This window comes from Gossypium hirsutum, chromosome A03 (assembly GCF_007990345.1).
Source record: "Gossypium hirsutum isolate 1008001.06 chromosome A03, Gossypium_hirsutum_v2.1, whole genome shotgun sequence".
Lineage (NCBI taxonomy): Eukaryota > Viridiplantae > Streptophyta > Magnoliopsida > Malvales > Malvaceae > Gossypium > Gossypium hirsutum.
The window spans coordinates 107,095,585-107,116,852 of NC_053426.1; the positions used below are offsets into that span (position 1 = coordinate 107,095,585).

A 21,268-nucleotide genomic window follows, 5' to 3' on the forward strand; every position below is an offset into this window, starting at 1 on the left:
TCTATGGCAAACGAAAAATTCAATACTTTTTTATGTTTTCGGTAATGAAAGTATTAGTTTAATAATGCATTTATTAGGTGGTGGATCTCTCAAGTAATTGATTATATCTTCAAATAATCAAAGTTCTTAGGCGAATGTCTAAGATAAAAGATTTGGACGGTACTATTTCTTACACTACTTACTCTATTTCCTCATCAAAATAAATATATTTTGATTCATTGTCAAGTTAATGCTAAAAAGGGTGATAAACCAAATTAATCCATAGCTTGTAAAGTAGGAGTTTTATTTTATTTTACAATGGTGTGCCTATGAAAATACTTAAACTTGAAGTGTCTGCGTGGAGGGATTCACGTAAGCTTACTTGAAGCAGAAGCTTGAAGCCGCTGCCGGTTTTTTTAATAACACCCGCGATACATGCACGCATGTGGCCAGTTAGCTTTTCCCAGTACCCAAAACTTTTGTACTTTAAAACAATACACACAAGTTCACCCAAGATTGCCCCGTCCTATCACTTACTTTCTACGGTTTCCCATCATTGATTTCACTTTATTGGAGATTTCTTCCTTGTATACTGTTTCCTGGTTTTTCCTTACAACCCCAGCACTTTATTAATTAATAATATATCACAATATCACCTTCCTTACGCCTTTAACATTCCTTGATAATGGAGAAAAGTCAAATTCGACTTTATATATATATATAGGAAAACGAAGACGAAAATAAATACTACAAGCATACTATTTGTACACGATATTGCCTTTTTATTTTGGTTAGTGCATTGATTACTGTTTGATTGAAACATTTTGTAGGGATTAGTGGGTTACACCCACCTTGATTGGCCTATATTTATCTCCTTGGTCTCACTTCATTTGCTGCACAAAGATATACCTTTCTTTACATTCATTAAAGATATTATTATTTGCTTTTATAGTTTATTTCTGTGTCAAAAAAAAGCCATGCCCGAAGCTCCCAAAATCTTATCCGACTCTGCGGATTGCATTGATGGTATCGTCGTGGAAAACAATAACAAGGTGTTAAAGTTTATTGAAGATGTTACTGCTGATGCTGATGAAGTGCAAAGGCGAGTTTTGTCCCAAATTCTCTCTCGTAGCGCCAACGTTGAGTACTTGCAAAGATATGGTCTTAACGGGTGTACTGATAGAGAAACGTTCAAGAAGGTGATCCCTGTCGTCACGTATGAAGATTTAAAGCCAGATATTGAGCGTATTGCCAACGGTGATACTTCACCAATTCTCTGCTCTCAACCTATATCAGAGTTCTTAACAAGGTGAGTTCATAAGATGGTATTCAAATACTGTTCAATTTTATGTATATGTTTCTTTGTGATGATGATGATGTTGCATGGGATTGTTTAATGTTAGTTCTGGTACATCTGCTGGTGAGAGGAAACTGATGCCGACGATAGAAGAGGAACTGGGGAGGAGATCGCTGCTTTATAGCTTGCTGATGCCTGTGATGAGCCAATTTCTTCCAGGTTTGGATAAAGGGAAAGGAATGTATTTTTTGTTCGTAAAATCAGAAGCTAAGACCCCAGGGGGACTAGTGGCTCGTCCAGTCTTAACTAGCTATTACAAAAGCTCACATTTTAAGAATAGGCCTAACGATCCCTACACCAACTATACAAGCCCAAAGGAAACCATTCTATGCCTAGATTCTTACCAGAGCATGTACTCTCAGTTGCTTTGTGGCCTTTTTCAAAACGAAGATGTCGTTCGGGTCGGTGCTGTTTTCGCTTCTGGTTTCATTCGAGCTATCCAGTTCCTCGAAAAACATTGGAGTCTTCTTTGTAAAGATATTCGAACAGGAACTATAGACTCTAAAATCACTGATCCATCTGTAAGGGAAGCTGTCATGAAAATCCTGAAACCTAACCCCAAGCTTGCTGATTTTGTTGAGGCAGAATGTAGCAAAGGGTCATGGAAAGGAATCATAACTAGACTGTGGCCTGAGACTAAGTACATAGATGTTATCGTTACAGGAACCATGTCACAGTACATTCCTGCACTAGATTATTACAGCAACGCCCTCCCCCTTGTTTGCACCATGTACGCTTCATCCGAGTGTTACTTCGGAATTAATCTCAACCCACTTTGCAGCCCTAGTGAGGTATCCTACACCCTTATTCCCAACATGGCGTATTTCGAGTTCTTGCCGGTGACCAGGAAAGATGAGTTAACCGGTTCCATCTCTGGACCAACGGCCCTGAATGACAAAGAAAAACAACAACTGGTCGATCTTGTTCATGTCAAACTTGGACAAGACTATGAGCTTGTTGTCACAACATATGCTGGTAAGTGGTAACCCAGGCAGGCCTTGAAAACATTTTGATTCAATACATTATTGATTTTTTATTTTTTTTAATGTTTCTGAAATGGGAAATGGGGTTTTATGTTGCAGGTCTTTATCGTTATCGTGTTGGAGACATACTTCGTGTATCAGGATTCAAGAACAAAGCCCCACAATTCAACTTCATATGTAGGAAAAACGTTGCTCTTAGCATTGATTCTGATAAAACCGATGAAGTGGAACTGCAAAATGCAGTGAAAACCGCTGCAAACCAACTTTTGCAATATGAAGCATCTCTGGTAGAATACACCAGCTATGCAGACACATCGGCAATCCCTGGCCATTATGTGCTATTCTGGGAACTCAGTGTTAAAGATTCAACTTTAATTGCGCCATCGGTTTTTGAGGATTGTTGCTTCACAGTTGAAGAATCACTCAACAGCGTCTACCGCCAAGGGCGAGTTTGTGACAAGTCTATTGGGCCATTGGAGATAAGGGTAGTGGAGAATGGCACATTTGACATGCTCATGGACTTTGCTCTAAGCCAGGGTTCATCCATAAACCAGTACAAGACACCAAGGTGTGTCAAATATGCTCCCATTATTGAGCTTCTAAGTTCAAGGGTAATTTCGAGTTATTTCAGTCCAAAATGTCCTAGATGGACAGCGGGTCACAAGCAATGGTGCACTCAAAACTAAACAATTAAGTTAAGCAATGAGAAAGTGATCCTAGGAGCTTTTACCAACATCTTTCTTTGTAATGGAAAAAAAAAATGGGAGAACATTGTTTCACTTCACATTTAGTATCAATGGTGTGAACTTTGTTTGTAATTAATTGTTGGCTCAAGGCTCTTTGGTATCACAGTGGGACCTCACAATCCCAGATTCCTTTTCAAGAAAAATAAATAAATTCAGCACTTTTAACCCATTAAATCTTTCTATTATAATATTAGAAAAAAGCTACCAGAACTTGAAGAAAAAGTTAATACATGTTCTTGCTTATCCTATTATCAAACTAATCTTCCTAGAGTGATAAATTTTGTTTAGAAAATCCTTGTATTTCATTCACAATACTCAAATTCAAGATTTTACTCAATGTATATTGAGCTCCGGCCGGCAGGCTCTCAAATACCAAAAAGTATACAAACAAGTAAGAGGTCAAATATACATGCCTCTAATGGAATCTACAAGCTATTGAATCCTTCTTTACTATAAAACTGCATTCATCTGGAGGTGTTAGGAAGCTCATCCAATTTGAAAGCTTGTGATATTCCATGGATCACAAACTTCTTGGATTCAAACATATTTGGTGCAACAATCTTAACTTGGTTAATCATCAATTCTTGTGTAATATTTACGGCCTTGGATATCTCGAGATCATGGTCCGGAGCTAAGGTACTTAATGTTGCATTTGCAGGTAAAGAAGCAAGCTCCAAGTAGGTGAGCTTTCGAGGTAGTATATGAAACCTTACTATTTTCTCAAGCAAAGATGAAGCAGACGCTACAAACGAGAACTCCGGTGGGGCAAAGACTGTAACAGAGTTTAACTTCATTTCATCGTAAAGAATCCCATCAAGAACCGAATTCAGGCCAATTGCAAACGAAACGAACCCCTTTGAGCTTAACAAACGGATAACATGGGTCCATTCAACCACGTTCTTGGTGTCGGTAGCTTCAGAAACCAAGCTAAGATTAGAGTCGCATATCGGGGCTTGAATATGGTCCCAACCCTGGTTAACATATCGAGGATCCATGGAGGTAAATGGACCAAGAACACCATGAATTGTTAAAGGGCCATTAAGAAAGATATCCGGATGTGAAACCAACACATGGTTGATCTCCACCACTCTTTCTTTTTCATCAACCTTGGTTAAAGCCACGTTCTTTCTATGAAACAAGGTAGGGAAGCAGCTACCTCGGTGCTTCTTCAAGAGATCTTTCATGGAAAGCTGAAGAGGAGAGGCGTGGTATTGAAAAAGATGCTTCAAGAGCCAAGAAGTGTGAGAGGCGTTTGCAATGGAAGAGTCTGGGATAGCAAAGATTGTGGAATGTGGAGAGGAAATGAAGATTTCAGGGGTGGTTTGAAGGAGGGTGGCTATGATATTAAAACCCGATTTTCTTAAAGCGCTGGAAGCATCCAAAAGGAGTGGAGCTATGGTGGTTTTTGTCGGCAGTGAATTGTCTCTGGGTAGTGAACGTAGGGCGGTGGAGATGGCTAGGAAAGCCAACAAAACGGAGACGGTGAAGTAGACAGGGGCACGCCACCAATTTGAGGAACAAGCCATTTTTCTTGGTTGCGAGGCAAAGTGAGAAACATGCGGAATGTAAATCACATTTTATTTCTGCATAAAAACCAGAAGTCCAATATTCGGCCTTCATCTGCTTGGACCTTTACTTATTTTGGACTCATAACTAAGCCCCAAACTCTGTTTATGGATAGCCAGGGACCACACCACTTCTGCTAATCACATTAATATCTAATTATTTTAAATAAAATATGTTAAATCATAAATTAAAAATAATGAAACTATGTTAAAATTAAAATAAATATGTTAAGTACGAATTTTATCTATAAATAATTGAAATTTTATACTATTTATATTTGTATTCATATCAATCTATGATAAACTTATGTATTTATTAAATTATTAAACAAATGAAAACTATATATTTCATATGTGCTTAATTTACTCTCCTATCCTAGTAAAGATGTCATAATTTATTAAATTTTATTAAAAAAAACATATTCTATTGTCCCAATAAAAACCTCACGCTTGACTTTACAAATCTAATTTGGACGGAGAGAATATTTTAAAATATTTTATTGAAAATTTTTAATAATATATTTTTTTTAATTTTTTATTTATAATAAATTTTAAAAAATTAAAATTTAAAAAATGGTCACTAAAAATTAAATTATAAAAAATTTAATACGATGGGCTGTGTTTGTATCAATATCATCTGAAACTTAATCGGTAAAAGCACTTGCAAAATCATTCTATGGATTAAATGAAATTAATCCTTAATTTAATTTTTTATATTAATAAAAAGAATCAAAGAAAATCAAATTGTAAAAAATTTAGAATTTTTTATTTTAAAAATTGACGTAAATTCTTTTCTCTTTTTCAATTCAATTCCTAAAACCATAAAAAAATTTTAAAATATAATTATGTTAAATAATAAATGGTATTTTTTAAACAATAAATATCAATTGTATTGAAATTCATTATTATTTTATTCTTTTTAATAATATAGGAATTAAATTAATTAATTTAATAATAAAATAATTATTTTTGTCTAATTCTTATAATAAAGAGATCTATTAGGTATATTCGCTAAAAAAGGAGAATATGGCATGGTGAAACAATTGAGATGATGCTTTTAATGTGAATGGAAAATATTACTTTTAAAAAAAAAACTAACATTTTGATATTTACATTAAATTCTAACGGGTTTGATAATATTATAATAATATGGGTTAGTATTTGGCACTTTTATGAGTAATTTTGAAAAAAGTGATATGTATTTTTTCCTTTTAAAATTATTTTATTTTTGTAAACACTTGTCGACTATCTAAAAATTCTAAGTGATGTATCAAATAATTTCTCTAAACAAACCTAGAGTTTTTAAACTTCATAAATAAAGTCACCGTTAATAATTTCTCTAAAAAATATATTTATAAAAAAGAAAAGGAAATATATCAATTTTACAACATTACTTGTAAAAAAGAAAAAAAAAAGTGCACGGAAATACCATAGAGATGGATAAATTTCCTTTGCAGAATCGTTTAGTTTGAGAACGCTGGTTATCCATCCATCATCGAACAGGCAACTACTTTGCACTTAGAGAATGATATTAAACTTCAATATCTGTTGCCAATCTCAATCTCAACTTCAGTTAGCATGGAATCACTACCGCCAACTCTAATGGTTGCTAATAGAGAGACCCAACAACCATAAATATAATAATGATATCTACAAGAAATTGGTCCAAAAGCACATGAACCGCCAAACCTTTTAGACCAGACTAGGTGGTCTAAAGGCCTAATTTGTTCAGTGTTCAAATTAGCCAATAGCCCTCACAAATGATCCAATGCAACTCAATGGGTTAGGCAGGCAGGGTCCATTTTTTTCCGGAAAACCCTGAACCCTAATTTGCCAACCATTCATTTACTTAGTGTTGTTTGACAGGTTCCTTCATTATGTACCGAAGCCATAAAAACAGAGCTGTTCTGCTGTGCTAATTCCCATCTGATATTATTCATATATGATATAATTACAAACATAAGGAAAAAGAATTAACAATCGTATTGTAGTTTTAAATGTTTATGTACGAACTTCAACTCCTTTACTTCTATTTCTACCTTTAGTTTTACAATGAAACAAAGGAGGGGAGAAAACAATGTGAAAAATCTAAAAAAAGCATACTCTCAAAAGTCAACAAAGGAAACAAACAAAAGGGTCAATGTTGAACTTGAACATCATCTTTCTTTCTTGTGACTCGAATGTAAGCAAAAACTGCTGCGAAAAAAACGGTGACAAGTCCACCAATGATGACACCACCAGCAGCCATGGAGCCATCATCTGATGATGAATCATGCCTTCCTAGCCGCCTGATCCCTGGTGCTTCAGCCTTTCTGGTCTCTCGAGACGACTCCGCAGGACTTGGAACAGGCACATCTGCTTCTCTTGGAATCGCCCAACCAGGCCGGTCCTCCTTATGGACCTTAATCTCAGGTGGTTTCACATTCACCCCAGAATCAGATTCCTCACCCACTGCATGGACCAGCAATACCTCCACAAGAAGGAACAAAGAAAACAAAACAAGCTTACCCACAGCCATATGATATTTAAACCAAAACAAGAGAATATTGTAACGTTGGAGCTGAATACTGTGTTTGGACTCTCCTTATTCCTAGGAGGCAGCACTGGTCGGTTCCCACACACAAGCAAGGGAACCCTTTTGGCCATTTTATGTGGGTTGCTGATGCTATATATAGAGGGGGGAAATGGATGGTGATGGTTTTAAATTTTTCATCGCCAGATTTTGGAGGTGGGTCCAGCTGGTGTAATAAAGTAGGGATTTAATGAATGGAGATGAGTGGTGGAATTGGGTCTTGCATTACTACATTTCACCTCAATGCGTGTAGATTCTAGAAAATACACATAAATGACATGAGATTACAACTGGATTTTATTCAAACACTTGTTTAGGGCTATTACATATTGAATGTTGTTGTAGCTGATGTGAGGAAAGATGGGGGGATATTTCTCATTTTTTTTCGATAAAAATATATTAAGGTCCCAATATTAAAAAAAATTTATTTTAACAATAAAAATAGATAAATTTTTTAACAAAAAAATTAATTTACTCTTTAATTTAACATAAAAAATTAATTAATTTATTTTTTAAATAAATATAACAAAATGTAATCTAAAACATCTTTCTTTTTCACACTATAACTGGATTTCGTCATGACCACAAGATGGCCACACCTATAATAAATCAGTATTTTATTCCTATAAAGAGCAAGGGACCGTATAGTAGGACCGATGAAGACTAGACCATTGCATGGATGAATCTTTAAGCAAAATTATTTTAATAGAAAACCTTAAAAGACTGATTTTGAATAAAGTTTGCGTGTAGGACCAAGCCTGTGAGGGACTTTTGATTTATTGTCGGTTATTATATTCATCAACTGTAAAATGTGAATCTATGGACCAAAGCGTGCACATGGTAGGCATTATGGTTGGGAAAGTATTAAATAGTAAACACTGAGAATTACTTCACTACAAAGGAAGTAAATTTACAAATACAAACACCTTTAAATGTATTCGTTGGTCTTTTATGGTTGTATTAAATTAAATGGGAAATGGGTAGGGCAATTCAAGTTTTCATTTTTCAAATTTTTTTGAATTCATGGTTTCTATTTTGGAAATCAATGAACTGTGGAGGAGAGTTAAGGATCAAAGATTATACTTCTCTTGTTCATTGTTTGTATCTGAAAATTAGAAGTCAATTTCATTATTACGACTTTTTTTAGTCTATTCATGAATCTTCATAATTAGATATTTTGAAGAATGTTATGCATGAAGAGCTAGATGCGCTTGTCACGGCTGGTACATGGAGCTTCGCCCCTCTACCATCTGATCGAACCACTGTTGGTTGCATATAGATCTGTAAGATCAAAAAAAGAAACTCTAATTGATCAATTGCTAGCCAAGGGTTTTCTCCAATGGCAGGGTTTGGTTACTGAGAGACGTCCAATCCGGTTGTGAAGCAAGTTATTGTCCCAGTGTTGCTCTTGTTAGCTTTATCTAATAATTGGTCCTTCCCCAAGTTGATATTAATGTGTTTCTCAATGGTGATTTAACACAGGAGGTTTATATGGATCAACCTTCGGGATTTTAAGAATTTGATAATCATGGCAATTTGTTGGTATGATGTTTACACTAGTCGCTTTATGGCTTAAAGTAAGCACCTTGAGCTTGGTTTGATAACTATGGAGGTTATTTGATCTTCATTATGGGGTTTTAAATTTCTCACGCATACTTTGAGTTCCATTGGTTCAAAGGTTATTTAATGGTTTATGTTGATGATATTGTCATGACAAGTAATGGCGGAATTTGTGGGTTGACATGGCCCTACCTCTCCTAAAATGACAATTTTTTTATTTAACCATTTTATAATTTATAAAATTTTAAATTAGTAATGATAAAATTACACTTTGGCCCCCGAAAATGATAAAAATTTAATTTAATCCTTTAAAAATTATAAAGATATACACTATTAAAATGGTGAATTTGTATTTTTACTATCGTAAAAATATACAATTTAACTTTTCCCTCCCAAAAAAAATTTTCTGGTTTTACCCCTAGTGACAAGTGATATCGGAAACAGTGGCTTCGGGACTACAATTCTAACGAGTGAGTAAACATTTTAATGTTTATTTATTGTTTATAGGGTTAAATTAGAGTCGTATTAAATTTTCGTTAAAAAATTTTAAAGTTTAAATGGTTAAGGACTAAATTGAAAAAGGTGCAAAAGTTAAATTCTACTAATTAAATGGATTGAATGGCCTTGGAAATGTAAGTTGGTAGATCTATAAGGTAATTATGTCATTTATATTGGTGGTGGACAATGATGGACATTGGTTGGTTATTTTATAAGTGTTAATTAAAGGGTAAAGTGGTAAAACAATAAATAAAAGCATGTACAAGTAAAATAATGTTATCATCTTTTTCCATTTTCTTGTGTTTGCTGAAAATCATCGTTGTTGAGCTTGAGAAAATTCAGCCAAGTTTCCTTTGGTGCATGGTGAGGTTTTTGACTCTCGCTTTTAATGATTTTTTTAACTCGGTTTAGCTTAATCTACTTAGCTCGGGGGGGTTGAATTAGCTTAATCTACTTAGCTCGGGGGGGTTGAATTGTAAACTTTTAAAAATTTTATGGTTTTTCCATGAATGATTTAATAATATTTGTGAATTTTTTTGATAGATTATTAAGTTTAATTGTTAGATAAACATGTTTTGTTAAGTAATTTTTGATGAATTTAAAGTTTAAGGACTTAATGGTGAAAATAGTAAAATTCATGGTTAATGTTGTGAATTAGAAAAATTTAGGGGCTATTTTTGGAACCTTAAAAATATTTGGGTATTATGATATTTTATTTTATTAGTTAAATTATAAGATTTAGATTTAGGGGATAAACGATAAAAAATTAAAATGTTAGGAGTAATTTTGTAATTTTACGTTAATATGGATTATAGGTTTGAATTGGATATTTGTAGTCGATTGAAATATTTAATTGAGTTAAGTTATTATTTAGATCAAGAAAAGAATCAACCAGACTTGAATCGAGGAAAAGTGAAAGTCTCAGATTAATTCTCAACTTTTGTAGATGCAACCGATGTGGTCGAGGTAAGTTCGTATGAATTTTATATTTATTAAATTTTATTTTGGTTGATTATTTGTTAATGTTATACTATTTACAATTGATTCGGTAATAATTCGGTAATTGAATACTTGACGACAAAAGTCCCGTTTGAACCTAGAGAATGCTTAGGATACAAATGACATGTCATTAGAGATTATATGTTCGGGTGCTGGTACTGGATATCCTACCAATGGCTGAGGTCTTGCATTTATTATGGATTCTCCACAACTCATGTGAGCAGCATCGTGTAGCTAACATCCAAACCCAAAATTCGTGTGAGCATTATTGAAGAGGTTAAGTTCCCGAGTATCCGATGTTACTCTATATGGTTTAACGGGTAAGTGAAGTAATGGAAAGGTTTAAATATGAAATTAAGATATCAATGATTTTATGAAATGGTAAGATGAGCTATGAAAACGAATGAATAAGGGCATTAATCACATATGTGAAGTAACGTGAGTAAATGTAACTCCTTTCATATTGTATCCTATGTTTCATAGATGATGAATTGTTAAGTTATTTACTAATGATGTGAATTGTGATGTTTAGGAAAGTCAAGTACTATATGATTTAATTAGCATGATTGAATGATTAAATATTAAGAAACTGTAAGTTTAAATTTCTCTTATACGAACTTACTAAGCATTAAATGCTTACGTAGTTGTTTTCTTCTGTTTTATACATTATCGGAAAGTTCAATCAGTTAAAACTTTGTCGGAGCCTATCACACTATTCGCCGATCATTTTGGTAGTTTTTGAACGTTTTGGTTACGGTTATAAATGGCATGTATAAGGCTCATATGTAATAGGTGTATTTGTATATGCTTGGATACTTATTACAAATGTTATGTATTAAGCTTGGTATAAGCTTATTTGTGTATGTGCCTTTAATCTTTGTGTGAATATGTTTATATAAAATTGTTTTGGTCTTTTAATATAAACCTTATTTAAAAGTTTGAATCATGGTAGGAATGAATGTGAATGAATAAGAAGAAATGATAAGTTTGGTATGAGTTTTATATATGAACTTATGAATTTGAATGCAAATTAGTTGATGTGTCATATGAATTGAGGTTAATAACTGAATTGTGGTGTCAATGAGGACACATTGATTAGGCACTTAGGTTGATTGTTTTGGCATGTTTTAGGCTTGTTTAAATGTGTTTTTAAGGTGTGGAAATGGTTGATTTTGATTTGGCTTGGTACCTAAGTTTTGGATGAAAGTATGTCTTGTTTTTTAAGCTTTTTAAGGTGCACACGGCCTGGGCACACGATTGATATAACAAACTACTTTTAAATTCCCTTAAACAAACTTGCAAGTTACATTAATTTTCAAATATTTTGATATAACAAACTATTTTTAAATTCCCTTAAACAAACTTGCAAAAATTTAATTGATTATTCTTAAAATATTTTCATGCAATAAAACTCAAAAAATAAGTTTCCAAAACGCCTTAAACTTTTTATTAATGTTATTTAGTACCGTCTAGATTATACATGCATGGATAGGGTAAAATTTATTAAAGTTAATTCAACCAAGCTGTAAATTTTTAAGTTAGGAAGATCATTCGATTTGCGACAAATTTTTTGGATGGGATCCAGGTATTTTTGAGCTAAGATATCTTAATAGTGTTTAAAGAGCTATCTCATAGCCACAACACTATCTAGATGAGTATGGTATTGATACTTTTTCTTCAAGTACTTGCTCATGAGGAATCGATACCGTGGCACTTGTAACACATATTTTTTCTTCAAGGAACAGATACTACCCTTGTAGGTATTTATATTTGAGGCTTGCAAACAATTATTAATGCGTGAATTTAATACTCACAATGACTAAAAACTCCCCTAACAACTCCAAACAATTACAAATCAACGAGGGTATAAATAGAGTCCAAAAACACTCAAATAAAGACTAAAAATAAGCTTTCAAAGATCAAAGTGCAAAAATAAATATCATATTTCATTGATTATACTCTCAGTAAAAAAACACTTGTTTGGGTTTATTTGTTTTTCATTGTACATGTGTTTAATTGTATTTGTGAGAGCTAAACCATTATATATTCACCTTTGAGGAGTTTTAATTCCTTCACATTATTATTTCTTTTATTTGGAAGGTTACTTAAGGTTTTGGGTAAAAAAACCTTAAAGGGATAATGGTGTTATCTTATCAAATCAAAAGGTGGAGTCTTGTAAAGGTTAAGTCCTTAAAATGTACCAATTAGTGGATTGGGGAAATTCTTTGGTTTGTAAAAAGTTAATGTAGTGGATGTAGGCAATTGAGAATGAACTATTCTAAAATTTTTATGTAATTTTTTTCTTTTATTGATTTTTTAAACACCAATTCAATTTACCCACCCTCTTGATATATTTTATGGGTAGCTGTAAAGCCCCAACTTTTTATTCTTACTTTTGTAAAAATTTGACATAATTATTTGTCTGCTTCAGTGGTTAAGTGTTCTGGGTGTGTATGAGAGATCCCAAGATCAAGCCTTAACTTTTGTATTTTTCTAATGTAAGCCTTATACTTGCTCAGTGAGTTTATATTAAATTATTTGTAAAACCATATCAGAATGAGCGTATTGATCCGAGTGGTAAGGGAACTGGTTTGTTGGAGGTCCTGTGTTTGAATCTCTGTGTGAGCGTAGGTATTTATTTTTGCTCGGTTACGTGGGAGAGTTTGAGTGGTCTTGGGTTTCTGAAGTAGTTGAGGTTGTGTAGGTAGGGGATATTGTTAGATATTATTTGTGTTATTTTTTTATTTTTATCTTTTTTTAAAAAAATTCTCTTCATGTTCACGTTCTAACGTTTTTATTCCTTGCTTCTTCTGTCACTTTTCCTTCTTGCAATTTTCTCTTCTTGGGTTGATTCTTTCGTTCTTCATTCAACGTGTTATTCGGCATAAACATAGAGAGTTCGGCGTTTCTTTTTCTTTTCACTCGTTGTGGTAAGTTCTTGTAAGTGTTTTTTTTGTTGTGTTTCATTATGAGTTTTCCGTGTAGATACTTATTAGGGGGCTTTAATCCTTGAAGGGTTGCATTGGTGAAGCAGTGTTGCAACGGATTTCACTCCAATGGTTTAAAACGCGTTAGCAGTGTTTGTTGTTGGCAGTAAGCTAGTTCGTGTCAATTTCTTGTTATCAAATTCAATTTTCAATCCGCTAAGTCGTTGTTGGGTACTCTATTTTTTAGGCTTTCGAAAGCTCGAGAGCTTTTTTACATCGAAACAGTACTAGTTGTATACCCAAAATGCAGAAAAACGAGATTCAATGAAAGCTAAAAAACCCGACTATTTACGCCACACGGCCATGTGGTAGCTCGTGTGCGACGACACGGCCGTGTGATCGACAAAGGTCAGGCCTGCTTAAGACACGACCGTTCTAGAGCCGAAATGTGGCCGTGTAGGCCACATGGGCTAAACCAAATTGGACGTATAGGCCACACGGTCGTGTGGGTCCACACGAGTATAACAACCAGACGTGTGAGTTTTTGGGCCAAGCCGTGTGATACACACGGGCAAGGCCAATCTAGGCTATGGGCCACACGGGTGTGTGGGCCCACACACACATGTGTGCCCATTATACTGAAATTTTCTGTATGGTCGCACGGGTCATCCTAATCGATTGTGAGCCTACCATAGGGTCGGTAAATGCTATCTAACCCTAAAACCAAGTGATTATTAAACTGAAATATGGTTACGAGTATGCCTATGTTTTATATCTGTTATCTGTTTATTAAAGCATGTTAAGCATGATTTATTTGTTAATTCTATATGTATGTATTGTTACTGCTATTGGGGTGGGATAATGTATATTGGAGGAAGTGTTCTGAAAGGTAGTTTATGCCTATTATTTGGCAGCATGGCTCCATTATATCTGTTAGGCGCCGCATCGGTACAACTGGTGTGTAATGCTGGGTGGGTGTTTTAAACCCCACGTGGAGTATTGGGATGGTCGGAGATGGTATGTAGAAGATGAAGGTAGGATATTTGATTTCTGATTCTGAATTGTACATCTGTATTTGTATTTGAGATGGGCTTAGGCCAGAATCTGCATCTGTATCGGTAATAGGCTTAAACCCGAATTTGTGTCTGCATCGGACTGGGTATATGATTCTGTTTTTATCGTATGCTTATTTCCGTTAGGTTACACACTGAGTTTACATAAACTCACATATGATTATCTGTTCTGTCAGGTAATCCACAGACTTAGGCGGATCGGTGCAGCGAATGCTCGACGGGGACCACTCGACATACATTGTTTTACTTTGTTTATGGTTTTATTTAAGTTGGCATTAAGATTTGAGAGTTTTTATTTTTCTGGGACTGTATGGAATTTTCACTATTGGTTTTGGTTTTGTTGCTCAATTTATGCATGTTGTATCAAAAAGTTTTCTTTTAAAACGACGGTTTACTAAACCATGGTTTTCTAAATAACGAACTGTATTGCTAAAACATTACGAGTTTTCATAAGCTTCCGCTCTAAATGATTTTTTAGTTAATGGATTAATGTTTTGATAATAAATACAGAAACTTAAGAGATGAACAAATGTCTTTGAATTTGTTAAAAACAAATAAAAGCTAAAAAACTGAGATGGTTTTATGGTGACGACTTAGTTTACAAAACCCATTCCATGTGACATCGCCAGATTCGGTCATAACATCTAGGCCGAGTTTAGGGCGTTACATTTAGTGATATCAAAGTCAGGTTACAAAACTCGACTGTGGATTTTTGGGTTTCAAAATTTTGATTCAAAAGAACTGTTTTCAAAAAATCTGGATGATTTGAGAAATATGTAGTTTACTAAACTATTTTCAAAAAATCTGGATGATTTGAGAAAGTATGTGGTTCACTAAGTCTCCGGCACTGATCTTGTATGTATTTATGTACTTAGTAAACTATTCTGAAACACTGTAGATAGTACTTATTGAGACTGTACTGAGATAGTTAGAAAACTGAAACTTCTGAAAACAGCTCTTAAACTTTTGATAATTATGCATAAAATATTTGTTAATAAATATTAAACTGATGCATAAAACTCTTACTGTAGATAAATCTGAATTAGATAATAAGTGTTCGTGGAATTCGTGAACGTGGCATTCGAGGCCATGGTAGAGGCCATAGAGGGGTTTGATCTGAGTCTCTATCTTAGGGCAACATGCCAAATCTGGACACCAGTGAGACACTGGTGTCACCTGCTACAGAGACTAGGTCTAAGAGTCGCCCAGCTGGGGATGACGCATTGTCCCAAGCCATGTTGAGGATATTGCAAAAGGTTGCTGGACCTAGTTCTGGATCAAGGGGCCAAAGGTCGATAACTGAGCGACTCCGGTCTAATAGAACTGAGTTGTTTAGATGTGTCACAAGAGTCACCCCTAATGTGGCTGAGTATTGGTTGGAGGCCACTGAGAGGATTATGGATGATTTGAACTGTACCCCCGAGCAGAAATTGAAGGGTGCAGTCTCATTGTTTCGCGATGAGGCTTACCAATAGTGGTTGATGGTTAAAAAGGGCACTTAGCCGGATCGTCTGACTTGGGAATTCTTTAATACTGCATTTCAGAGCAAGTATGTGGGAGCTAGCTACGTTGATGCTCATAGGCGTGAGTTCTTGAGTCTCACGCAAGGTGATCGATCTGTGGCCGAGTATGAGGCCAAATTACTAAGGTTGAGCCGCTACGCTCGAGGCATTGCTGCATCTGAATATAAAAAGTGTAGCACCCCAAACCCGACCCAGACGTTATGGCTGGATCCGACATGCCACATCGAAGCGTTCAAAACATTTTATATTGTTGATCCAGAAAAACCTACTTAGTGTTTTAAAAGATAATTTCATTATAGGTTAAAGTGAATGGAAGCTGTACACCAGGTAGGAAACCGGAAAAGAGGAGGTGAGTCTATTGAGCTACTTAAGTACCAAGCTCCCTTCAAATCCAATCCTAGACATGCACACCGCCATTGCCACACCTTAACGTCATGTATATTTCTGGGAAACCGATTTGATTAAGTCTTTTTTAGGAAAAGTGATTAATTTTGGAAAATACTTTTATTGCGGAAGCTTTGCTTGTTGTCGTGTTATTTTGAAATCAATTGTTGTTTTTTTTTTTAAAACGCGCCCTAAAGCTATCCAATTTCAACAGTTAAAATAAGTAATACCTATCTTAGTAATACATATTAAAACCATCAAAAATAATTAAGCGGCCTTATTACATTTAAAAACCCAAACCTCAACGTAAATAATAGGATGTCCAGTTCACCAGAAGAAAACCAAACTTTCAGAACGGGTGGCCACTCCGAATTCCCTCACAGCTCCAAGCCCACTATGGTTGGGGATTTCCTGCGTGGATGAAAATAAAAGGGATGAGTTTGGGGAAACTCAGTGTGTAAGGAAAACCCATTCAAAGCCCAAGTCAGCTCAAGCCTATTGGGCCTAAGCCCATTCAGGTAACAGTGGTACTGGACCAGAGCCCTTTTCAGATTACAATAAACTGGGCCTTAGCCCCTTATTCAGATAACAGTATGGCCCATAGGCCCATTTCAAAATACATGCAACATCAATAACATATGCAAGCCCATTTGGGGAGACTACTCAACCCACCAACCACTACACTCCACCCGTACCAGCCCTACACTCCATGTGGGGAATAGCTCAACCCACCCAGCCCAACACTCCATAGTTGCAGCCTTGTTGCTCAGTTAACAGTAAATTGAGGCAAATAACAACATCCCTAGGGGTATGCTCAGTACTTCCTCCGTCAATATCCCAACCCCATGCATCAGATAATAACAACATGGCATGCAGTAAATAACAATAGTCAAACATGCATTTAAGTCAATTTAACCCTAGGGGTACTTCGGTAATTTATCTACTAGGGGTAAAACTGTAAACTTTCCACTTTTAAAGGTATTTCAGTAATTTATCTATTTTAGGGTTTTTCATGCATATTCCTACTTTTCACGTACTAACAGAATCACATACCGAGGGTTCTTACCGAATTGGGCCCGTTGGCCCATCATTCCAAGTTTGGCCCATTAAGCCCAAAAATATCGAGGGCACAGAAATCATGCACTTTGCAGTCCAAATTTTGCAGCTTACCAAAACATTAATCGATTTACCTCACGAGCATTCGCACACTCGCAAATCTACAAAATACTGGTTTTCGGCATTTCGGCTTTTTGACTTTTGCCGATCCAGACTAAGAAAGAGGGTGTTAGTTACACACCTGTTTGCGACGATATGCTGACGAGATCCACACACGAACTGCCTACAATTGGATTACTAACACATTAATCTAACTATTCAAATACGAACTACGTATTAACCCCTTACAATATTCAGTCAACCACACCTACAGATCATAGTAAGCTTATAAGAAATCAATAAGCAACTTATTAACAAATTTTTGTCAATGTTTACCACATAATCATAAACACACTGCAAGCTGTCTTCCTGAACAACAGTCACTAAATCATTTATAACTGGAGCTACAAAACTCCAAATCAAGTGCCGTTAATTTTACCTGAAAATAGACCCATATATCTTCTATCCATAAAATTTTCAGAATTTTTGGTTTAGCCAATCAATAGCAGATTTTTCTTAAAGTTTCCAATGTTTCGCTGTTTGACTAATCTGACCACTTTTCATTACGAATTAAATTTCTCATTGTACAAAATTCAAAATATGTTCTCGTTTATTTCATTTGAAAATAGAATCATTAATATTTAATTACATAATTTATTCAACTTCTAATTCATCTCCCACAATTTATGGTGATTTTCCAAAGTCACGTTACTGCTGCTGTCCCAAGCAGATTTATTACCAAATCACTCTTTCACACATAACTTGCATGCATGTTTTTTTTAAACATGTATATCACTAATCAATCATCACATATCTATGATTTTACTTAAGTATAATCTCTATTTCATCATTTTAAAGCACAACATATTAGCCGATATTTTCCCTTAGCATCTAAGCACATGCATGCTCATTTGTTTGGCTCAACTTCACATATCTTTCATTTTTCATCAAAAGAACATGAAACAACAACCATTTCCTTCATTTTAATTCATGACCAAATGCTCACAACACAACCAAAAACCAAAATATGCTTCAAGAGTTAAGGTAGAATCAAGAAGAACTCATGAACATCAAGATAGAAGCAAACTACCATGAACTTACCTTCAATTTTCTTCCCCAAGTGACTGAACATTCAAGAGCTTTCTCCTCTCCTTTCTCTTCTCTAACTTTCGGCTATGATGAACAAAGATGGACAAAACTTTGTTCTTTTCACCCCTTTTTTTTAATAAAATTTCATATTTCATCCATTTAATTCTTTAATACAAAAGACATGAAATTCCCATCATGGAACATTTACCTAACCCATTATCATGAAACATTTACCTAACCCATTATCATGAAACATTTACCTAGCCCATTATCATGGAACATTTACCTAACCCATTATCAATTTGTATCAATTTGTACCATAAATTATGGATATCAAGTGCACATTTTGTCTACAACAACATGATGGCTGGCCACTTCATGTAAAATGGGAAGTTTGCCATGCAAATCCTCCTATTTTGCACTCCTATTTATTTGGCCACTTCAATTTAGCCTATAGCATTTTCAAACATTTTCACATAGGTCCTATTTCATAATTTCACCCCCTTTTTCTTATGGAACAAAAAAATTAACTAAAATTACCGGGTTCTATCTTAAGCTTGGGCCTTCTAGAGGCCCACTAACATAATTAAACATATGCCAACATTCACAGAATTTACGAAAATTGGGGCGTTACAACTCTACCCTCCTTAAAGAAATTTCGGCCTCGAAATTTACCTGATCCAAATAGTTGAAAGTATTGTTGACGCATAGTCTCTTCTGATTCCCAAGTAGCTTCTTCCCTTCCATGATTACGCCACAGTACTTTTACCAACGGAACCGACTTCCTTCTTGGAACTTTAACCTCTCGATCTAAAATTTGTATGGGTTCTTCCTCAAAGGTCAAATTAGTCATTACTTCAATCTCCTCCACTGGCACAACATGTGAGGGATCCGATCGATATCGTCTTAACATAGACACATGAAAAACGTCATGGATTCTGTCTAACTTTGGTGGTAATTCTAACTGATACGCTACTGGCCCTACCCGCTTAAGAACTCGATAAGGCCTTATAAGCCGCGGACTCAATTTGCCTTTTTTGCCGAATCTCAAGATCTTCTTCCAAGGTGAAACCTTTAAGAAAACCATATCCTCAACTGCGAACTCTATCTCTTTGTGCTTTAGATCCGCATACGACTTCTGTCTATCAGATGCCTCCTTTAATCGATCTCTTATCAGCTTAACCTTACTTTCAGTATCTGCCACCAACTCCGGTCCAAGCACTTGTCGTTCACCAACTCTATCCAACACGTAGGCGTACGACATCTCCGCCCATAAAGTGCCTCATATAGAGCCATCTGAATACTTGCTTGGTAGCTGTTATTGTATGCAAACTCTGCCAATGGCAAGTAATCCTTCCAAATCTCACGAAAATCGATGATACAACCCCTTAACATTTCCTTCAAAATCTGAATAACCCTCTCCGACTGTCCATCTGTCTGTGGGTGAAAGGCAGTACTGAAATCCAAACGTGTACCCAATACCTCCTATAACTTCTTCCAGAACCGAGATGTAAACCTAGGGTCTCGATCGAAAATAATCAACACTGGCACTCCATGTAGTCGCACTATCTCTGCCACATACAACCTAGCCAACTTTTGCAGAGAGTAATCAGTACAAACTGGTATGAAATGGGCAGATTTTGTTAACCTATCCACCACTACCCACACAGAATCTTTCTTGGTGGGTGTCAAAGGTAGCCCACTCACAAAGTCCATAATGACTCTCTCCCACATCCACAATGGAATTTTCATAGGTTGCAGTAATCCAGAAAGAAATTGATGTTCAGCTTTCACTTGCTGGCATGTCAGACATTTCCCTACGAACTCCGTTACTTCTCGTTTACGCCCAGGCCACCAGTACAGTTCTCGCAAGTCGTGATACAACTTATTCCCTCCAGGATGCATGGCACAAAGTCCCCCATGAGCTTCCTTCAATATTGACTGTCTCAAGTCAGAGTCCTTCGGAACACAAATTCTTCCTCGGAAGCATAAAACTCCTTTAGTATTCAGTCCAAAATCCTCATTCTCACCCTTCTCAACTTGCTAAAACCGAAAAATCAACGAGTTATCCTTCAACTGTTTTTCTTTAATCTGCTCAGTCCAAATAGGCCTCACTTGCAATTTTGCTAACAGACTTCCATCATCAAACAGACTCAAACGTACAAACAAGGCTCTCAAATCAGAAACAACCCTTCGACTCAACGCATCAGCCACCACGTTAGCCTTACCTGGGTGGTACTCAATCGAACAGTCGTAATCCTTAAGCAACTCTACCCATCTTCGTTGCCTAAGGTTTAACTCCTTCTGAGTTAACAGATACTTTAGGCTCTTATGGTCCGTGTATATGATACACTTTTCTCCATATAAGTAATGTCTCCAGATTTTCAACGCGAAGATCACTGCTGCTAGCTCTAAGTCATGCGTAGGGTAGTTCGCTTCAAGAGACTTAAGCTGCCGTGAAGCATAAGCGACCACCTTACCCTCTTGCATCAGTACACATCCTAACCCTACGTGTGACGCATCGCTGTACACAGTGAAGTCTTTCCCAGACTCCGGCTGAATCAACACTGGTGCTTCAGTCAATACCTTTTTCAAATGGTCAAAAGCTTTTTGCTGACTCTCAGTCTAGACAAATGCTACCCCTTTCCTTAACAGTTTGGTCAATGGTTCAGCAATAAGAGAAAATCCTTCTACGAACCTTCGGTAATAGCCTACCAAACCAAGAAAACTCTAAATTTCCGGTACTAATTTTGGTGGCTTCCATCCCAAAACTGCCTCAACTTTTCGAGGATCCATTTTAATTCCTTCAGCAGAAACCACATGACCTAGAAAAGCCACTTCTCGCAACCAAAATTCAC

The 21,268-nt window shown here is 35.7% G+C and overlaps 2 protein-coding genes across 2 annotated transcripts; one reads left to right on the forward strand and one right to left on the reverse strand.

The window, feature by feature from the left end:
- The first annotated feature begins 804 nt into the window (after nt 1–804).
- On the forward strand, nt 805–3,230 carry LOC107886821 (indole-3-acetic acid-amido synthetase GH3.6). Its single transcript, XM_016810900.2, has 3 exons — nt 805–1,288; nt 1,383–2,311; nt 2,419–3,230. The coding sequence occupies exons 1-3, from the start codon at nt 957–959 to the stop codon at nt 3,003–3,005; spliced, it is 1,848 nt and encodes a 615-aa protein (XP_016666389.1). The 5' UTR covers nt 805–956; the 3' UTR covers nt 3,006–3,230.
- A 299-nt stretch (nt 3,231–3,529) lies between these two features.
- Nucleotides 3,530–4,591, reverse strand: LOC107887755 (fasciclin-like arabinogalactan protein 21). Its single transcript, XM_016811982.1, has one exon. The coding sequence runs from the start codon at nt 4,589–4,591 to the stop codon at nt 3,530–3,532; it is 1,062 nt and encodes a 353-aa protein (XP_016667471.1).
- Nucleotides 4,592–21,268: the final 16,677 nt, after the last annotated feature.